Source organism: Maniola jurtina, chromosome 18, assembly GCF_905333055.1.
Source record: "Maniola jurtina chromosome 18, ilManJurt1.1, whole genome shotgun sequence".
NCBI classification, from domain to species: Eukaryota; Metazoa; Arthropoda; class Insecta; order Lepidoptera; family Nymphalidae; genus Maniola; species Maniola jurtina.
The window spans coordinates 6450883-6473489 of NC_060046.1; the positions used below are offsets into that span (position 1 = coordinate 6450883).

Genomic DNA, 22607 nt, shown 5'->3' on the forward strand with positions numbered 1-22607 from the left:
ACTATTAAGGTGTTTAAAAGAGCATGAGAGATTGTTATATGGATGGGAACACATTTTGTATTTCAAAATATACAAATCGACGCCCATTTTGTGAGCTCAGCATGCAGCTATGCTGTAATATAAATCGCACCCTGCTGTGTATCGAAATGAAATAGTACATAGAGCAACAATATTTTATTGCACTAGTCGAAAATAGTAAACGCGCAGTGCTTCTACTGGTAGAAGATAGGGAATAACTTTGCTGACAAAATGTAGATTAGCGGCAGTTCCCACTAGATATTATTTCAGAACGTCTTAATAATATTGTTTTAATAATGATGAGTAGGTGATAGCTCATTTGGTTAGCAACTAAAGAGAGTCTTTACTTGTCATAAGGACTGAAAGTTGGTTTTTTTTTGGAATTTGAATTGCAAATTGCCCAGTCAATGTCGTCATAATAAACGTCCACTGCTAGACATGTAGGTCTCACGTAGGGCCTTCTAAATGCCACAGTCTTATGCCATCCGAATCCAGAAGCTCCCTGTGATTCTGTTTGATATCTGTCTACTTAGTACTTATGGAGTCAATATTGCATCCAGCCCAGCCCAGAAGCCTAGTACCTACTAAGCTGAAAATCTAACATTGGGTGTTCAAATAAAAACTAAACGGAAATCAAACTCAAAGATGAGGTAGGTACTATACCCGCACCGTTATCTCTACACGAATGCTGGCTCATACAATATTTTTCTCCATCCGCAGAACTGGCGTCATATTTCACACCACATAAACGCGCGATGGGCACTTACTGACAGTAATAAATCAGTACCTCTGATATCGACTAGTGGCCCATCAAGTTGATAAATGCATGTAACGCGAGCCCCTTGCAGCCCCATCGCTGGGAGCTATGGAAAATATAAAGCTACCAGTCGCACTTTTAAGTCGTTGGATGATGCGGATAATTTTTCACAGTTTATCTCGTTCCTTCGTTTGAGAGAAGTGGAGTGCGTAAGTGGTTCCCACAAGTATTACTCAAGGGAGGAAAATAAAATACAAAAAATATTTATAATAGCCTCAATATCAACGGCATAAGGGGCAGAGAGATCTGAAAGTAAGTTGGTTTAGATTTTGCTCTTTGGACTATGATCATCCTACCCATTCCTCCTTTTCCAAGCACAAGTGAACAAGCGTAGATGGATGGGTATATGTATAATAAAATAATATGAGTCATGCTTATTTTTTGAGTAACATGAAGAATGCAGGTACTTAAATGTAATTTTTGAATGAATTCTAAATCCATGTTACCATGCTAGTGTAAGTAATTAACTAAGTTAATTTCATTAAACGTAGTCGAAGATACGAGTAGATTCTAATAAACGATTTTCTGTTTAACTGAGCCAGTCAAACTTATTTGAACCGAATTCAAATCCTTCAACCAATATAGTGTTCAACTAAGATAGTTTAAGGCTCTGAAATTCCGGATACAGATTCTGAAAGCCAGCATAGAATACTCGTTGTTCGATTGACTTGTCAAAGTTTTGAGTTATTTAGTGCTGAATCTCAAAACAGAATTGTTCATTGTTGACCAATAAATACATATTTCATCACGATAATTTTATGAGAAATCTACAATAATCTATACTAAAATATAATATTATCTATACTATATGCTACAATATAGTAAAGAGGTACAGTTTGTCAGTTTGTTTGTACGAAGTAATCTCTGGAACAACTAAACCGATTACGAAAATTCTTCCACCAGTAGAAAGCTACATTATTCCTAAGTCACATAGTCTATTTTATTAATTTATTTAAATTTTATTTTATTTTGAAAACAAACTAGAGATCCCTACGCCGTTGGGTTGCTAATAATACCTATATGTGTACTACATAGCTAAAATGAGGTTGGAAGGTTGCATGAAAGTCGGTACTATGAAAGCTGTCACACTATCACACTAATATTATAAAGGCGAAAGTTTGTATGTGTGTGTGTGTGTGTGTGTGTATGTTTGTTACTCCTTCACGCAAAAAGTACTGGACGGATTTGGCTGAAATTAGGAATGGAGATAGATAATATCCTGGATTAGCACATAGGCTACTTTTTATCCCGGAAAATCAAAGAGTTCCCACGGGATTTCTAAAAACCTAAATCCACGCGGGCGAAGTCGCGGGCATCGGCTAGTACTACAATATAATAAAGAGGTACAGTTTGTCAGTTTGTTTGTACGAAGTAATTTCTGGAACAACTAAACCGATTCCGAAAATTCTTTCACCAGTAGAAAGCTACATTATTCCTAAGTCACATAGGCTATTAATTTATTTAAATTTTATTTTATTTTGAAAAAAAAAACTAGAGATCCCTACGCCGTTGGGTTGCTAATAATACCTATATGTGTACTACATAGCTAAAATGAGGTTGGAAGGTTGCATGAAAGTCGGTACTATGAAAGCTGTATGTTATAAACTACATTTGGTCGCTAAACCGCTGTAAACACATTTTAGTCCGTTTGAGTAATAGAGATAATATCAAAAAGGCAATTTGTTGATACGAGAACGATAAAACAGTTTTGTACTCGTAAGAAGATATGGGCATGCAGACCAACTTTCAATATGATTCACTCTAGCGTATCTAAACAAGGCATATCATGTATCGAAGCATGCCAGCAATTTAAATCGATACTTCCTCTATTGAATACTATACAATATAACTTCCCGTGTAGTGAATGCTTGCCGGTTGGAAGCATTCTATACAATGCACTATAAAGATGCAGTATTATCTCCTTAACAGGGCTCTCTCCGTCACTCGCTTCATACAATCGTAGTTTCAATTTCATTTGAATATTAAGCAACCAAAGTCCATGAAATTTTGCAGACATATTCTAAAAACTAATATCTGTGTCTGTGGTGTTTTAGATTTTTCTAAAAATATGTAGTTTTAAAATTACAGGGGCTCAAAGATTTGTATGTAAATTTTAAGACCGCGTAACTTTGAAACCGAACATTTTAAAACAAATCTGGAAAACCACAGACATAGATACTAGTTTCTAGAATATGTGTGCAAAATTTCATTGACTTTGGTTGCTTAATATTCAAATGAAATTGGAACTACGTTTGTATGAAGCGAGTGACGGAAAGACCCTTCTTAATACATTGTGCTGTTCGCAGCAGTTGCAAAATTAAAACCATTCGGATTGTCGGATTCCCTCAATGGTAGGGTTGTCCTTACCTTTGTAGTATAGCTAGTTTTTTAATTTTGATTGATTGTTTTAATAACTTTATAACTTTAATAATAGATTTATACCTTTGTCATACTAACAAATAATAAAGTATGCAAACGTACTTTTTAATAAATATGTATTCTTTGGATTATTATCTAAGCTGGTATCAAACTGATATAAAATCGATCTAATCTACTATATTATTTATGTTTTAGCGCATGATATACTTAAACCTTGCAAAAAATGATAATCATGTCTATTTTATTCAAAAACAAGAAAATCCTAGTTATAAGTAGAACTCTAGAAGATTCCTTTCTGGAATTAATTAAATCTTGGTTTGATTGTTTTATTTTTTGACAAATTCGATTTTTTTGTACTCAGTAGGTAAAGTTTGCGAAGAAGTCTTTTTAAACCATGGACCGAAATAAATAAGTAACAACTACGTACTTTGAATTACGATAGCTGTTATCAATATTTGATAGAAAACCGTATATAATCTACTATACTATTTAGGTACTTATTTAGCGCATAAAGGAAACCTTGCAAAGAAACGGGAAACAAGGCTCTTTCATTTAAGATATAGGAAACAGAGATTCCTAGTTTGAGATAAGCAGAAGCTCTTAGAAGAGGCTAAAGGCCTTTGCTTATCGGTGAGTTATAAAAGTAGAATCTGATAAATATCTATTGTTTCCTCTTACAAAGATAAGTTTTCTCAAAAATCCTCAGCAACCCTAGCGAAGGGTTCCCGATGTCTGAGGTTAGGGTTACGCACGACTCGATTGAATGTGGTCTGTGGTGAAGGGAGTTCAGAATACCCGATGTGGTGCGATTAAATAAGGTAGAAATGAGACGGACGCTCAGTACTTTGTTCAATGTAGACTCAAAGTTACTAATGAGTTGGCAAATGAGCGTGTCTCCTAGTTAAAATAAATGTAAAACAAATGAATCGGGCAGGGATTTCTGCTGTGACTCATTGTTGGGAATCGTAAAAAAGAGGTTTTTTTGTTTACATTTGATTGAAAGTTGACGTAATGGTTGTCTCGGTTCATAAGGGTTTTTAACCCCCGACCCAAAGAGAGGGGTGTTATAAGTTTGACGTGTGTATCTGTGTATCTGTCTGTTGCATCGTAGCTCCTGAACCGATTTTAATTTAGTTTTTTTTTCTGTTTGAAAGGTGGCTTGATCAAGAGTGTTCTTAGCTATAATCCAAGAAAATCGGTTCAGCCGTTTGAAAGTTATCAGCTCTTTTCTAGTTACTGTAACCTTCACTTGTCAGGGGTGTTATAAATTTTTAATTTACACTTGTTCTATAACTAGCGACCGTCCGCAGTTTTGCTCCCGTGGGAGTTTCTAAAAATCTGATCATATGAATAACTAGCTGATACCCGCGACTTCGTTCGCGTGGATGTAGGTTTTTTAAAATTCTCGTGGGAACTCTTTGATTTTCCGGGATAAAAAGTAGCCTATGTGCTAATCCAAAGTATAATCTATCTCCATTCTAAATTTCAGCCCAATCCGTCCAGTAGTTTTTGCGTGAAGGAGTAACAAACATACACACACACACACACACACACATACACACACACACACACACACACACACACACACACACACACACACACACACACACACACACACACACACACACACACACACATACACACATACAAACTTTCTCCTTTATAATATTAGTGTGAAGAGTAAACAATTTTCTAGTTCAAAGAGTAAGCTGGGCGCGCTCAGGCGTCGATGACGTCAATTAGTGAGTATGGAATTTTCTTTTTACATATTTATATTTATTTTAGTACAAATTTTTTACACCTTCAACTCAACTCCACGGTTAGACCATTCACGGTTGTGATCACGTGGTATTACTTCAGTGCAGCTGCAACGCGCTTGACCTTTTCAACTTTGTCAGAGCCTTCTTCGTCCTTGTCTATCGACTTACAGCCATACTTACTTAATCATGGGTGGTCTGCATGTTTTATAATACCCTCATATCCTCGACTCTTCTTCGAAACCAATGTTAAACCTTTAACTTGGACTTCATCTGTGATGGCGTTTGCTGGCGCGCGTGCTGTGCTTGTTTGGAGTGTTTTTTTTTGTTAAGAGTGGCTGGTTTTTGTGTTAGTTGGTGTTTTTTGGTGGTGAAACTGATTGGGAAGCGCTCTGAAGGGGCACCGCACGTGTGTCGGTGGGCGCCGGCGCAGACGGAGTCCATACTTGTATACATTCAATAACTTGAAAATAATTAGAAACTAGACATTGGCTAATCAGAGTAAAGCCAGATTTAAAGAAAAAAAAAAACCTTTAACCTAGACTTATGCTTTTATAGATTAATTAATCTATTATTTATCTTGGTAGGTAGGTACCTACGTGACAAAAGAAGTAATAATACAAACCTATACTGTTGACAACAGAAGCTACTTTTCCAGATCTGCGAGAATATAAGTGTTGATCTGAAACGCGTTTCAAAATATTCACAAAGTTTTTAACCAAATGTGACATTCTATGAATTATTTACCTTTTTCCGATTTAAACTTGAAGTTACTAATGAGTTGGCAAGTCTCCTAGTTAAAATAAATGGGCTACAAATTAAGCTAGCATGCGAACGCTATTTCGAATCGGATTGAGGTTTTTGCTGTGACTCATTGTTGTACGGTAAAATGTAAAATAGCGTTCTTTTTTGTTTTCCTACTAGTTGGTTCACATGTGTTGTAATGTGGTGTGATAACCCCGCTCAAGTTTATCGGAGTTCAAAGACAAAAAACTGTTATCCACTGAAGATGTTTCAAAAACAAAATTATACTTGTAATCTATACTAGGTACTAATATTATAAAGAGGTAAAGTTTGTGTTTGTTTGTAGGAAGTAATCTCTGGAACTACTGAACTGATTTTGAAAATTCTTTCACCAGTAGAAAGCTACATCAACTCTTAGCTATATTTCATTAGGCTAATTTTTTTTTTCAAAGAGTTCCTGCAAAAATTGTAATAAGCTACTCGTTATAAGCTACTCGTGCGGGGCGGGCGGCTAGTCATCTTATGATATATGGATGTTTTGCGATATATTATAGTTATTACGAGTATGTAGGAATAGGTACAGTTGGCTTTTGGCTTATTTAATCGAGACTGGAAATATTTTTAAGGTCTGGTCAAAAGCAGTTTCAACTTCCGTCAAGGAAACACTTCCATAGTAGGTGAATAAAAAGAATAATATTTATTTCTGCATTCAGCGGTATTCATTTGTAATACGTATAAAACAGGAAAGAGACTGATTAATTGACAATGCATAACCTAAACCATGGATCTAGAAATTTGATTTGGGGAAATAATCATCCTTGAGGAGTGTTAATACCAAGGTGGAATTTTGTAAAATTATATTCCTAAATAGGCTGTGAGGTTTTTAAAGTTTTTTTGAATCTTTTATTTATGTCATCCTGTTTTTAAAGTTACGAAGATGTAAATCGGAATCGGATTCGGAAGAAATATAATAACACATAAAAAATTGTAATTACCTGTATAAAATTGGAATGCGGATAGGTACATTCCAGTAGCATAAATTTCAAACCAAGTTTGGTGAAGGCACTCTACAAAGGTTTTGTATTAATGCAAAGGGTGCTCCGCTTCCTGCCTTGGCGACATTCGAAATGTTAATTTAACGGAAATTAAAGTTGTTTCCACTCGTTACCCTTTGGACATGACTCTGATTCATACCATAGCTCCTGAATAAAGCTCTTTAAGTTAAATAAATGCTTAGATCTGCTCGTGGGTTTTGTCGTTTAATTTATCTTCCTTTATGACTTTTCATGTCGTTAATTTATCTTCTTTTTTTGATTTTCTTTGATGGTGTGAGCTCATTCGTATATTATTGGCATGCGAGAATTTGGGTCTCATATAAAAACCAGTCAAGTGTGAGTTGAAATCGCACACGAAGGGTTCCGTACCATTGTATAAGATATACATTTAATAACGTTGTAATTTTTTTTTAAATTGCGTGGCAAATTTTTATTACTTACCTATTGTTATAGCGGCAATAGAAATACACACTCTGTGAAAACTTCAATTCTCTAAGTACCTGTTGTGGTTCATGAGATACAGCCCGCTGACAGACGGAGAGACGGACGCACAGTGGAGGCTTAGTAGTAGGTTCCGTTGGCACCCTCAGGTAAGGATCCGGTGGGAAGTCTTTTTCCGGGATAAAAAGGTAACCGTGAAAAGTTAACAGACAGACCGACAATATACCTACTTTTGCATGTTTTAGGTATCATAATCTATACTAATAAATAAAATTGAAGTGTCTGTCTGTAATTTCGAAATAACTACCTCATATTAAGCTCATATGGTTATTTGAACGATACCATAACTGAATCACCCGGTTTTAAAATTTTTGTCTGTCTGTCTGTCTGTCTGTCTGTCTGTCTGTCTGTCTGTCTGTCTGTCTGTTTGAAAAGGCTAATCTTCGGAACGGCTGAACCGATTTTAACGGGATTTTCACAGACAAATAGAGGATTGACCAGGGCGTAACATAGGCTACTTTTTTAACCAACTTTCAAAAAGGGAGTTGTGTTTTTCTACCTACGTACACCGAAATCTCCGAGATTTCTGAACCGATTTGCGTAATTTTTTTTTTTAATCGATAGAAAAACTTTGCGACATTGTCCTGAGAAATCAAAAGTTCCCACGGGATTTTTAGAAACCTAAATCCACGCGGGCGAAGCTGCGGGCATCAGCTAGTATTACAATAAAAGTATGGATTTATGCTAAGTTCCATTATTATGACACTGTTTCAGGTATACCTAACTATTGTTTACAATCTAATTTACAATATTATGTAGTTATCTGAAACGTGAACACAAATTCTAATAGGTATAGTTATCATACGTGGAACTGAATAGTTGGAATACTAGACGCTCTGAAATTTAATTAACCACCCTACCGATACACTGTACGTGCCCTTCCATTAACGGAGATTAGGTTTAGATAACTGCTAGGTATTTACTGGATCTATATTATAAGAGATCTGGATCTATATTATAGACACCTATGTATGTACGTCAATAATAATTCATGTGCAATACGCATTTGGTAGGTAAAGGTAATTTTCCCACACTTGCGGGCTGTTAGAAGAAATTACTTTAGTAGAGATAAGTAAGAAAAGTTGGCCCTTGTGCATGTAATTTCATTGTAAGTTTTAGTCTATACTAATACTATAAAGAGGAAACCTTTGTATTTTTGTATGTTTGTATTGAATAGGCTCAAAAACTACTGGACCGATTTCAAAATTTCTTTTACCATTACTTAGAAGGATTCTTCCGAATCCGTATAGACTATATTTTATCCCGGAAAATAGATAGCATTTTTCGTGGTAGTGTCCACCCGTGCGAAGCCGGAGCGGGTCGCTAGTTAAGTTATAAATAGGTACATGAATTCATTTGTGGCAGTATAGGTATATGGCTATATTAGCTTCCTTTACAATATGTAAAACACCCAACTGGGCCGTTACGAGGTTGCTTAGAAGAAAATCTTCAAAAAGTTCCTTTTCACTAACGCACTCTGTAGAGCTTCTCTGAGAGACTTAGAGCTTTTTCAATTTAATAATTTTTGCTTTAAAAACCTAGCCAAATCAAACTTTTTTGCTTATGCTTGTATTTATCTGTGGTTAAACGTATTCCAGTTTGCTTATCATCGAAATATTTTATACTTAAATGTTGCGTACCTATATAAAACGTGAATATAATACCAACCAAGGTGCAACCGCAACTCTCCCAATTTCCGCATAATGTTAACCATACCACATCAGAACAGAACTCATTCAATCACCAATTTTGGTATATTAAATACACGCATCACCTTTGAAATAAAGCCCATTTTGGAATGGAAATGGTAAAATTCATTTGTACTTTTGCGGATCATGATTGAATAATGCTTTAAATGGATTACAATGTTAAGTGGTCAACAATGAGAGTGCGTACCTATATAACCAATACAATTTGAGTACTACCTATTTAGAATTTTGGTTGATATCTACTCGTATGTCAACATGGAATTCATAATGCATGGCGCGCCCACTGTTGGGTATAGCCCATGTCCAACAGTGGACGCATGCAGGCTCTCTTATAGGCCTTTATGAGAGCACGTCGCCTAACATGGTCTTCCACCTTCCCCTGTACTCATTTCCGCCACCTTCTTGAAGTTATTGGTTCAATGGGTTGGAGGTCTTTCTCACACTGCACTTATCAGTAAGTAGGTATGTGATCTTCACTCCAGAAAACGTGTGCCCCATTGATCATCGGATACCACAAAGGTTTTGAAAAATTACGAGCCATCGCGTATAAAAGAATTTACATAATCATAGAAGCAATTCTTACTTATTTATGAACACGAATTATTATTATCTAGAAGCGTTTTGATATATCTACAGCGTTTTGTGTAATCCGTCTGACCGCAAACTAAGCGTTGTATCTATACCTACATGACATTTACATTGCACCTGGGCTTATATTATCACTGTGTGAGCTTATCCTCAAGTTTGTGGACGGTTATTGGAATTTCCGCGTGTAAAGGGTTATAATATATGTAACATGTTATCCATACTTCTATACTTAATATTAAAAATGCGAAAGTGTGTCTGTGTGTCAAAGCCCTAGCAGTTTAACCGATTTTGATGAAATCGGTACATAGCTAGCTTACGTCCCGGGGACGGGCATAGGCTACTTTTTATCAAAGAACTCTCACGGGATTCTTAAAGGTCTTCATCCGTTTATCCGATTTATATGTAATTTAGTACAGAGGTAATTTGCATCCCGGAAATTATGAGGTAGTTCAAATTTGTATTTAAGGTAGGTATATATTATACAGACAGAAGTATCTTTGGTAGGTACACTGATCTTTGGTACATGCTAACACAGACTGTAAAGGCATTAAATGCCGTAGCAAATCCTGCGTCACATGGCGACGGGTGCAGACATGACTTATGTTGCTTTGGATTAACGACAACGTTGAACAGTTGTTTGTGAAACGTTTCAATCAAGCTTTAGATTCTAGTTTTGCTGATTATCTGCATAATATAATGTTTACATGTCTCAAGCTATAAGCTATAAGTAAAATGAACCACCGTTTAGACAGAATTTTCCTTCATCCTGAAAGGTTATTGGTAGAAATCTCTTGAATAGAGATAAGGGCTTACCTGTCTAAAAATCGATCCGATGGCACAAGGAGGACCTGCTTAAGTCGATTCAAGCTTTGCCGTGGTGTTCGTTGCTCGCACGTAGATAATCGTTTAAGACCTCAGTTTTGAGTGCCAGATTCACGGTTCTTTGAAATTTAGTGCGATGTGCCTCACAACTGTTTGGTTCGTCCATGTATCGGACTGGTCTAATAAGGTAAAGCTGCATCAATCATTGGTAGAATCTTAATTGTTATGATTTGGCTGAATTTATGGCATTTTTGCTGCAGCAACGCATTTTGACTTTTAGGTAGTGAGAGAGTGTTGCCCGATTAGAGGTATGATTGCGATTGCAGCTGTCAAACTAAGGCTATAGACTTGTTCATAAACAAATAACAATAGGCTTGTTCATAAACAAGCTTGAAAATTCTGTGCTCGACGAACGAGCCATAAGATTATAATTTAATTATTATAATTCTCTATCTCATCTCAATCTCAACAAAGATTACACAAATGATTTACGACAATTTATTTAACCCATTATTCAGATTTCTTAAGCTCATTTTTATAGAATTAAAAGAGTAAAGGCCTTGGATATTTTTACTCTTTTCATAGCCCCATTAAGTTAGAATGACCGTGATATTTTGTTCGGCGAATAACCTTTGATGTCATTGATTTAGCTCTGTGGCTGACACAGACAGCTTTTGATTAATAGCCGGGTGACTACGATGTTATAATGGCGCGGAAAAGGCGATAAGAGCTGTGAATACTAATTCTGTGAACTCGATAGGGTGGGTTTTCATACTTTGACGTCACCGCAAACAAATCTACTAAGATGGAGATTTACAAGTGTAAATTAAAAATTTATTACACCCCCGACAAGTGAAGGTTACAGTAACTAGAAAAGAGCTGATAACTTTCAAACGGCTGAACCGATTTTCTTCGATTATAGCTAAGAACACTCTCGATCAAGCCACTTTTCAATAAAAAAAAACTAAATTAAAATTGGTTCATTAGTTTAGGAGCTACGGTGCCACAGACAGATACACAGATACACACGTCAAACTTATAACACCCCTCTTTTTGGGTCGGGGGTTAAAAACACGTAATGGTTCTAAATTGGAGTACAAATTGACAGTTCTAAAATAGAGTTTATTTTTTTCACGATATTCTTTTATCGTATATTGTTTACCGATTGTGTTATACACAAAATTCTAAAGTAATTTGACATGTCTAAATTTAGAGCTAGCCTTTTCACTGTCTTTGTTAATTTAGCATAGTTGGTTCAACATAATTTCCATTATTTAGTTGTTTAAAAATTAAGAAATGTTTATACAAACAAATTTAGCTTCCTTTGAAGATTTTAACAAGCACAAACAACCAAAAATTACACACAGACTTTGTCGCTTACGCAGTGAACTGTATAGAGTTGATAAAACAATTAACGGTCCCTTTGTCGCCGATAATTTTATCTCCACGCTCCGTTGATCTGTGACTTATGATAATCTGATTGCTGGGGAGACCCGATATAAAGGATCATGAATACGTGCCTTTTGTGGGACAAACTTGATTATTAACTATGAAAGAAATCTCGAAGCAGTCGCAGAGAGTTGTCATAATAGTAGAGTAGCAATGCCCCTCAAAATGGTATGCAAGTTAACCAGTCTTGATTTTTTTCATGGAGTAAAGTGGTGATTTGACTCATACGACAATAATATTGCTTACATTTTTCTATACTAATATTTTAGAATATGACGCATGTTTTTGCGGCAATATGGTAATGAACGCGTGTTAAAGAAATAGCTAATACATATATTAATGTTTTTTAAATTTGAAATCGTTAGGTAGACGCGTTTTTTGACGTCTGATATTTTAAGGTCTGCTACTCTATAGTCATAGCTCAATGCAAATAAATCCCGAAGAATTGCTCGGGAGACACCGAAGTTCTTTAGACATGATAACTCGGAGATAAAGGGGATTTTTTCATTCTTATTAAATGCCTTTATTAGGCTCCAGCTGCCGAGATTTGAGCGGCTTCCTTTCATCGCATCTCAAAGTTTTCTCTTGTTATAGTCTGCGTTCTCAGTTTTATATTTTCTTCGTACTAAAGATGATTTATTTGAAAACTTGGCGTAAAGTGAATATTTTTCTATCGTTTCTTGTAATAATAAGAAAGCTTGCCTGTATTTTGTATACAGTATTGCTTCATTATTTTGTGCTACCTACTATTTTATACTTACATAACAATAAACACATACATTAAAATAGTCTACTTATTATTTAGTTTATCGAAAATTACATAAGTATATTCTTCATTAAAAAAATCCCGATATATTTATTCAACATTTATACATATTAATTTATATGTTATTGGAACAGATGCAATTATTATTAATCCAACACGTAATATTTGCCAAAGACTTATCCGTATTAAAATTTTCGTTCTAAAGTTAAATATAAAGCATCAAAGGCATTTTCACAATTTGCAAGCAAATAGATTTTCCGCCACTGATTACATACTTATGATAATATTGGAGATGACTAAGAATAAACTAGAAGCGGCTAGACGTTTAATATGAGGAGCCATCATCTGCAGCCCGTCTGCATAACTCAATATCAGAACTATGCGGCGTCATAACATCAGCTATCGACTTGCACCATATTGACAAAATCTATTCAAGGGGACGTTTCAAAGGATTCGAAACTCTACGTGTTTAAATACAAAAAGAGACTTCTAAATGTAGAGTGTTACTTGAGTTTAGGAAAATCATTTTTACTTTATAACAAAGTAACCAGTAATTTTTCAGGTCTTAATTTTTCCACTATTATAATATTTCCAAGCATTTCATGTTTGCAGAAATTTAAATACAAATTTAAATAACAACAGCTGTTATTATATAATATATGAAACATTTATTTAAATCGCACCCAATTAATTATTATTAATATGATTAAAATATTTTTACTACGATGAGGCATCGTAATTAATACTGCAATAGGAGTTAAGATTAGGCAATGATTACTATTAACAGTTTAGGATATCCATGAACCTAAATGAGAGCATCTGATAGCAAATAATAATTAGTATTCTGTGGGAATAGTTTATACTTTACAAAAAGTCATTGGGAATGACTAAGGTCTAAGATTACCCTACAGTCATCACTCATCACAAATGATTCTAATTCAATTCTAATTAAGTAGGCACAGTAACTTAGTGTGAACGTTGGTACATTGAACTGAAGATGACGTGTATATCTTGAGTAATTGGCTGGTGACTGCACTCTGTACATCAACAATGTAACTTGTATGGCATTGTTATCTCAATCACGTATTTAAGAGGGACACGATTTATTAAGACTGTATGGTCCAATGGGTCCAATCTAAACTTTTAAAGTTTAAAAGGATCAGGATTCATTTTAAAAATGGATGTCAAACACTTTTCTTTAGAGATCTCTATGAATAGGGGTCCATTTATTGATGGATTAGATTTTTTTTAACTCCCGACCCAAAAAGAGGCGTGTTATTTTGACGTGTGTATCAGTGTATCTGTCTGTGAAATCTGTCACTTACTGAAAATTACGTTTGCAGCAGTGTGCAATAGACTTTACTCAAGGATATTGTTCATATTATTATCCTCTTCTCATGCCATCGTGCGACATTTCAAATCTGTCATCAATAAAAAAAACCGCCCAATCGCGAGTCAGACTCGCGCACTGAGGGTTCAGTACTCGGGTATTTTTTCCAACATTTTGCACGATATCTCAAAAACTATTATACCTACATAAAAATAAATAAAAATCTGTTTTAGAATGTTTACATAACACTTGGTATAGTTATCTTACTTTGAAGATTGAAACACATTTTTTTAAATGATATAACCACAAATTCGCGGTTTTCAGATTTATTCCTGTACTTGTGCTATGAGACCTACCTACCTGCCAAATTTCATGATTCTAGGTCAACGGGAAGTACCTACCCTATAGGTTTCTTGACAGACAGACAGACAGACAGCCAACAAAGTAATCCTATAAGGGTCCCGTTATTCTTTTTAAGGTACGGAACCCTAAAAACGTGATAGATTATACGTTTTAAGCACCGAGAGTATAATGGACACCGAGTTTCATTTTGGGGGCAAAACAAAAAGATAATTGCGCCCAATTAATTTGAACCTCCTTGTACTGGGGGCGATTCCCTTTATGCCCCACGCTTATTGGTTCCGAGCGATACTTGGACTCGATTTGTTTGTTTTACTCTTTAAATTGAATACCGACGGAACTTCGCAACCAATTATTGCAGATATTTACAGCGCCCCTTCCCAGTGATATATTGCGCCAGGAAAAGTGATCCTTCAACTGACGAATGAAAGTGTTTATTTGATACATCTATCTCTTTGCGACTTGCCGATTGTTTACGATCGTTATTATTTGTTGTGTACCTTGACCTTAGGAGGTATTGTTTTTAATTTTTGCCATATTTTTGTAAGGAAAATCTTATGGATCTAACTTACAATTGGGCCGCTTTAAAAATTTCTAGATACGAACTAAAATTGCGGTGGTAGAATTTTATCTAAGATTATTTACGGTTTGAGGATGACTGAGGATTCTGCTCTACTTTTATTAGTTTAAAACCTAGCCGCCATTTGTTGAAGGTTCTAAGCCGTAGACCACATAATTATTCTAAACGACATTTAGACTCCTTTACAGTGAAAATGTATAAAACGCTACATAAGTATCTTTAATTTCAAAAAGTTTTACTTACACATGTTTAATTTTTAAGGTTCCGTACCTGAAAAGCAAAAACAGAACCCTTATAGGATCACTTTGTTGTCTGCCTGTCGGTCTGTCTGTCTGTCTGTATGTCTGTCTGTCCGTCTGTCTTGTCTGTCAAGAAAACATATAGGAAACTACACAACAACCTACTAACTAAACAAACTCTATCAAGTGGGGTATCATATGAAAGGGCTTTACCAGTACATTCTAAAACAGATTTTTATTTATTTTTTATGTATAATAGTTTTTGATTTATCGGAAAAATACCCGAGTACGGAACCCTCGGTGCGCGAGTCTGACTCGCACTTTGCCGGTTTTTTTAAACAATATGTCTTTTCTGTTACAGGCTGCCCTCTGTGCGGACTACAGCGTGCCTGTCGACTGCGTGGCAGCCGGTCCGGCGCCGAGGCCTAGCTCCTTTCACGAGATATCTGCACCTAAAGTAAGTACCTAATCATACCTACTACGCTTTTATCTTTTAAGGCCGATTCACACCAATTGCGTACACGTGACGCGTGCGTAGTGACGCGTGTAAACCCCTTACACACCGGGTTACGCATACGTCCACGCTATACGCAAGCGGTGTGCCATGTTTCATACAGTTCCATACATTACAACGCAATGATACGCGCTACGTCTACGCTTACGCAACAGGCAGGCTTAGGCAGCCTGTGTGAACGAGCTATAAAGCTGCAAAAAGTAAACGCAAACAAATCCTTTTTTGGGGTTCAGTACCTCAAAAGGTAAAAAGGAACTCTTATCCACTCACTTCGTTGTCTGTATCTTTGCCCCTGTGGGAATAGCACCTAGAACCATCTACGCGATTATTATCACTATGGCACGGAGGTCAAAATCTAATCAATCTAGGTATCAGTTTAGTACGTTTTGTAGTTTGGTCTAATATTATTTTGTGTGACAAATTGTTATTGTACTCTTACCTACGGGCTAATACGGCCTTATGGGATGACGTAAAATATTATGGACTAAGAGCCAGCGCGTACAGAAACTTTCAGCTTTTATAAACTTCTCTCGATTAACTTCTCTCGATTCGCAAATAAGTAAGCATGAATTACATTTTCTTTACCTCTGCGTTCTACGTTTGGTTCAGTAGCATAATATTACATTATTTTCCTCGATTCTAATGTACATACACTACCTACATACTCTTGTCTGATTGCACTTAAAGCGCCTATAACTGACCTTGTCTGTTGACCGATTTTATTACTATTAAGTACAATCATATTGCCATTATAGACACTGATAAGTATGCTTAGTATGATTCATGCGTTATCATCACTCATTAGGTAGGTATCGCAGTTAAAGTGTACATGACACACGTTATGTTGAACGTATGAAGTGTCTAGTGTGTAAAACTACCGAACTAACCTAATTGCTTAGTGGAAACATACTTTTCTTAGTACTTACTTACTTTTCTTAGTAAACGGGTGATTGAATACCCCAAACCCTTACTCCAAAACAACCAAAAGTATAAATAAAAAATTAAATCTAGTGTAAATTAAATTACCTTCTGTGTGCAAACCTTAAAAATCCAATTTCAAAAATTTTACACTTTGAATTTGATGGCAATCAATTTATTTTGATTTGCTAACAAATTGGCATAATTATAATGACTAAGCATAACAATACAAAACCATGGTTTAAAAAAAACGTTGATTTGAAAGTAGAATTTTGCACCTAGTTACAAAAGTTTTTTGTAAGTACATTATTCTTATCTGATACTTTCATTATAACTTGATATCTACTTAAACATACCTATTCATGTTTTAATCTAGAAAATAATAATTGTACCTGCTTTTATTTTTACATCAATGTGACACATCAGCTATCTCTATTGATAAAGTTGAATATCTCAATATTTATTACCTATTATAATCTGGTTATGATTAAAATAATAAATTTTAAAATGTCTTGAAAATACCTACTAAAGAACATATAACAGGAAACATTAATTTCGCTAATATTGCTCATCAAATACTTAATACTAAAATATTATAATAATTTATTATTTATTGTAAAACTGTTATCCAGCCAATTACCGACGGATTAGGAATATCGGATTAACTTGTTGCACATTTTATTTCTGTTTTATTATATAGCTACCTATTTAAAGCAATATTTATGTATAATATGAACAATAGCTTTATTATACCTTCAAAAAATCTCAAAAATACTGAACCGTTAACTTAAAAAACGAAAATTATGACGTTATCAGGTAGGTAAGTATACACATTAACCTCGATTCTACTTGATACGATCTCTGTGCAATTTAAGACACGTAAAAAGCAAAAAAAAAATGATTCCGATAAAAAATTTTGATTTCGGTTTACGATTAATTTATTTTTATTGTAAGGAACACTGTGTTCAAGAAACAACTTGCACTTGATTGGATATATTTTTTAATTTTTTATGAGTAGATATTTGTTAAAAAGCTGGGCGTGCTTGAATCATTAGACATTGTTTATGTATACAGACGCACCAGTTCATTGGGTAATACCTAAGTAGGTAATCCCCCCTTGAGAAGGGAAGTTACAGTTTTCCTGCTAGTGATCTTTTTCATCGGGTTTTAAGATACTCGTATGTATAAGTTTGATTGCACTTTAGACATTATTAAGATATATTCGATAACCTGAATCCATACTAATATTATAAATGCGAAAGTGTGTTTGTCTGTCTGCTACCTTTTCACGGTCCAACAGTTTAACCGATTCTGACGAAATTGGTACAGGGTCAGCTTATATCCCGGGGACGGGCATAGGCTACTTTTTATCCCGGAAAGTCAAAGAGTTCCCACCGGATTCCTAAAGACCCATCTGCTTAACCGATTTGTTTGAAAGGTACCGAGGTAGTTTACGTCCCTGTAATTGACATAGGCAACTTTTTATCCTCTAGTATTATAATGAAAGTGTGCTGATAACCACCTTTGGACGCTGTTTAGATGGACAATATTGAGACCCTGCAGCATAAGGATGGAAGAGTTGGAATCTGAAATTCAGCTAATATTTGGTATCTACAATGTCAATTTTTACAAGGGATACTTCCTTACACCTTAGTTTACCCCATCTTAGGATCCCGAAGCATCAAGATTAAGGATTTAGAATCTGGATTCAAAGAATGTTGTATTCACATGAGAAAGTAATAACTACATAGTACATAGTTGGACCTCAGAAGCTTGGATGGAAGTAATTGTCTAAGCTTCCAATTGCCCACAACATACCTACATAAGTTACGTATTGTAACTTTTGCTGATTTGAAAGGAGCAACCGCTATAAAATTATAGTTTGTTTAGTTATCCATGACCTTTTCAGCACTAAAAATACAAAGAAACACCAGCCATTATCGTGTCTTAAGAGGGGTCTCTCCGTCACTCGCTCCATATAAACGTAGTTCGTCTCTCATTGGAATACTAACCAATCATACTCAATGGAATTTTGCAGAAATGTTCCGGAAACTAATATCTATGCCTGTGGTTTTCCAGATTTCCGTTAAAATATTCGGTTTCAAAGTTACGCGGTCTTAAAAATTCAAATACAAATCTTCGAGCCTCTGTAATTTTAAAACTACATATTTTTAGAAAAATCTTAAACACCACAGGCACAGATAGGTATTAGTTTCTAGAATATGTCTGCAAAATTTCATGGACTTTGGTTGCTTAATATTCAAATGAAATTGGAACTACGATTGTATAGAGCGAGTGACGGAGAGACCCCTCTTAACACATTCTGTAATTTGCTGCCAAATGCCAAAATCTTCGCAGGCTCTTTCGAAACTTCTTATCCCACCTTTTCACTGACAAGTTTTTAATGATTAATTAAACTGCAATTCATATTTACAACGAAACAATGGATATTAAAATGTTTGTACGTTGGATGTTATAAAATCTTTTTCTTCTTGTACTTAGTAAGACCTTGTGCCTTGGCGGCCTTTTAGTATCAAAAACGGTAATGCCTTTGATCGTATTTTAAACTTCGAGCTAAACAAAATGCAGTTAAAGTTTTATTCTGGTACGTTTGTATTCATGGAAAGTTAAAAAATACTATTGCAAGTCATAATCTTCATACCTACGGTATCTAAAAAGAAAAGTGTTTGACTCACTCAGTGGCCTAGCCCAAAGTTAAAAACCCCTGAATCTAGAAAGTTAAAATTTTGCACAGATGTTCCTTTTTAATATAACAAGTGATGAAGACACTAGACAAGGAATAAGGCCGGATTATTCTAAATTCCTTCGGGAGCGAAGACGCAAGCAGTCGCTAATAAGATTATGAATTAATTTCACAGTACAGACGTATTCAAGTACAGACAAAGTTACAGGCAAATGCGCTATACGCACGTATGATAAATTGATGTACCAAGTCCATTCAAAAGGTTCGCGATGACCTTTCCAAGAGCGTACATAGGAGTGTTGCTAAAGAGTGAGTCACAGAGTCATTCAACTCACTAAAGATAGGGGTACACGTTAGGTTGAGGAAATATAAACAATGAACATATTAAATTATGTAAGCTTTTGCATAATATTAAGATATTTGTATAGATACTCACTATAGATGTGGGCAGAAGAGTATTAATATTTTTTTTCCTTTGCCTAGTTTCTTCTTTCAGCCTTTCAGTCAACTTTATTGAGATATTATTTCGGTACGATATGGAAGTAAATTACATACTTAAGAAGCCTTAGTAACTCATAAATTACTTTATACCTACTGGTCTCGGCAAGGATACTATAGACCGATTACGAGTGTTTCGTCTTATGAAATTATACGGGTTGTCATCAAATAAAGTGAAAGTAATCAGGTGTGTAATCAGACGAAGCCATAATATTCCCTTAACGAAAATAGATTACGTAGGTATCTACGTAGTCTATTTTCGTATCTAATGATGCCCGCAACTTTGTCCACATTTTTAAATATCCAGAATTCTCCAATTTTCCGGGTCTTTAACTATATAAATAATAATAAATAATAAATATTTTTTATTTCAGGCAATATAAGTCACAAGACAACCCATAACAAACAAAAAGAAAAACCACAAAATAACACAGTATGATGCAAATATACTTAGTATAAATTAATCAAAATAAAGCTGTTGTTGTCGCACCGATGCAGGTTTGGCCAATTAAAAGGATTACTTAGAATTAGATCTATATTTATATAGATTCTATTACTATATCCATACAAAAAATGACGTCAGTCCGTTGCTATCTTGCAAAGTGATTACAGGATAAACCAACATACAAACACACTTTTGCATTTATAATAATGGGTAAGTAGTGACCATCGATGTTAGTGATAAATCTGAAAGTATCATCTGTCTCTCCATTTGGCTGTGTGTTAGCCATTTGATGATATAGAGCATGGTTATACTCTGTAGAAGGACGTGTGCCACTTTTAACTGCAGGAAATAGTCATAGGAAAATACATAACATAAATTTTAAATTGTTCAAAATAGCAAACTATTGTTTATAAAAAATTAAGCAAGTTCTTCTCTGAAAGTGACATTAAAGTAAGCTCTAAAAATAATATAAATATACATGATGAACAAGGGTGGCTTTGTGTCACATTCTGAGTTACAGCTACTGGTGTCGTAAGTTGAAATCTACTTTGGGCCATGGTATCAGCGAAGGAAGTAGTAACTTGACATTTGTAACCATAGCCTTAATGCTTACAAGTACATTTATCTGAACAACGAACTCGGTCAGTCGTCCACATGGACTTAAACGTATCCTTTTTAAACTCTCTGACTCATTAAGTATCTAAGAATGTTGTCTGTAATGACATTAATACGCGTTCTGCAACACGAAGCCATTGTGTTCATAGAATCCTTGCTTTTTATGGCAATGCTCTAATAACCATGGGCTTTAAGAATACTAATCTGTCTCTGAAAATGGGTACTTGTTATAATTCATTAGTATTAATAGAGCGCCATCATATTACTAGCTGATGAAAAGCTGAAATGCAGGATTTCATTCGCGTGGATATAGGTTTTATAAAAATCCCGTGGGAACTCATTGATATTCCTAGATAAAAAGTAGCCTATATGTTAATCCAAGGAATAATCCATCTCCATTTTAAACAAACAAATCTGTCCAGTGGTTTTTGTGTGAAGGAGTAACAAACATACACACATACATACACATAAACTTAGAGTTTTTTAATATTAGTATAACCTAATAGGATAGTGTGATGTGAAGTGTGATTATTACAAATGCGAGTTTGTATTATATGTCGGTCTCTCTGCATGCATCATCCTTGGGGACGGACATAAGCCACATTTTGTCTGAAATTCAAGGAGTTCCCACGGGATATTTGAAAAACTTAATCCACGCGGTTGAAGTTACTAGTAATAAAGCTCTAGTAATAAATATCTTACTCTTTTAATATACCTAGACCTAGAGAAGTTTGCTATATCAAGTCCCAAAAGCTTCGAAGCTTGGATCAAGTCGAGGACTGAGGCTTCATAAATGAATATGAAGTTTAGATTATTATCTAACCTTATTTGCAAGGATTTGATGAATTCTGAGAGTCTCGTTAGCTTGAGTAGTAACTAGAAAGCATCTATTCATCTCGAAAATAAAACCCTTGATTTTATATCTGGCCTTTGCACAAGAGCTAAAAATGTGCAGGCTCGAGTTTTTTCTATGGAACTAATTTGTACAACAAAATTAGTGCTTACTTTACTAGCTATTATCCTCGATCAGTTAGTCATTTGAAAGGGGAATTGTGATTTTTTTATTTACAGTGATTGACATTTGACACTTATTGTGGGTTTATTTAGATTATGGTTATACTGAGATACTCATGAGTTATAACATACAAGTTTAAGAATAGCTAATCTAAGGTAGGAATAAATTGGTGAAACGTATCAGGGGGCACGGCAGTGCCCCCGCCAAGACGAGCCAAACGGCGGCCGGGGCGCTACGTACCTTTTTCTCGAAGTGTTTCGCCGTATTTTCGACCCGTCATAACTTCGGTCTGGATGACGCTAGAAAGCTGAAATTTTCAGTATAAAGTGTCCTCAGCAAATTTACTAAATATACTAAATATCAAATATCTAGCTTTTATGGTTACAGATTTATTGATACCTAAAATACGCCGATTTCGTCCCTCACTGATGATCATCAAAACCTCTACTCAAAACCTCTAAGGTACTTCCCGAAGTCCTAGAAGACTGAAATTTGGTATGTAGACTAGAAATTGACTACAAACTACAGGAAAATTAAGAAATTGGAAATGCCCCCCCTCTACGCCTCTTACGGGTGAAGCAAATCTGTAAAATCTGTCGCTAGAAAGCTGATATTTTCAGGATAAGATGTCCTGGGCAGATTTATTAAACGCATTGAGTATCAATTGTCTAGCTTTTATAGTTTCAGATTTATTGACAGTCAAAACTTCTAGTCTGTAATTCTAGGGTACTTCCCGAAGTCCTAGAAGACTGAAATTTGGTGTGTACACTAGAAATTGCATACA

The 22607-nt window shown here is 35.2% G+C and overlaps 1 protein-coding gene across 1 annotated transcript in view; it reads left to right on the forward strand.

The window, feature by feature from the left end:
* The window catches only part of LOC123874429 (serine/arginine repetitive matrix protein 1), a 229914-nt gene that overhangs the window by 173122 nt on the left and 34185 nt on the right, over window positions 1-22607 (forward strand). The window contains exon 3 of the mRNA XM_045919754.1: window positions 15476-15571. Within this exon, the coding sequence (XP_045775710.1) occupies window positions 15476-15571 (96 nt within the window). The remainder of the gene's footprint in view (window positions 1-15475; window positions 15572-22607) is intronic.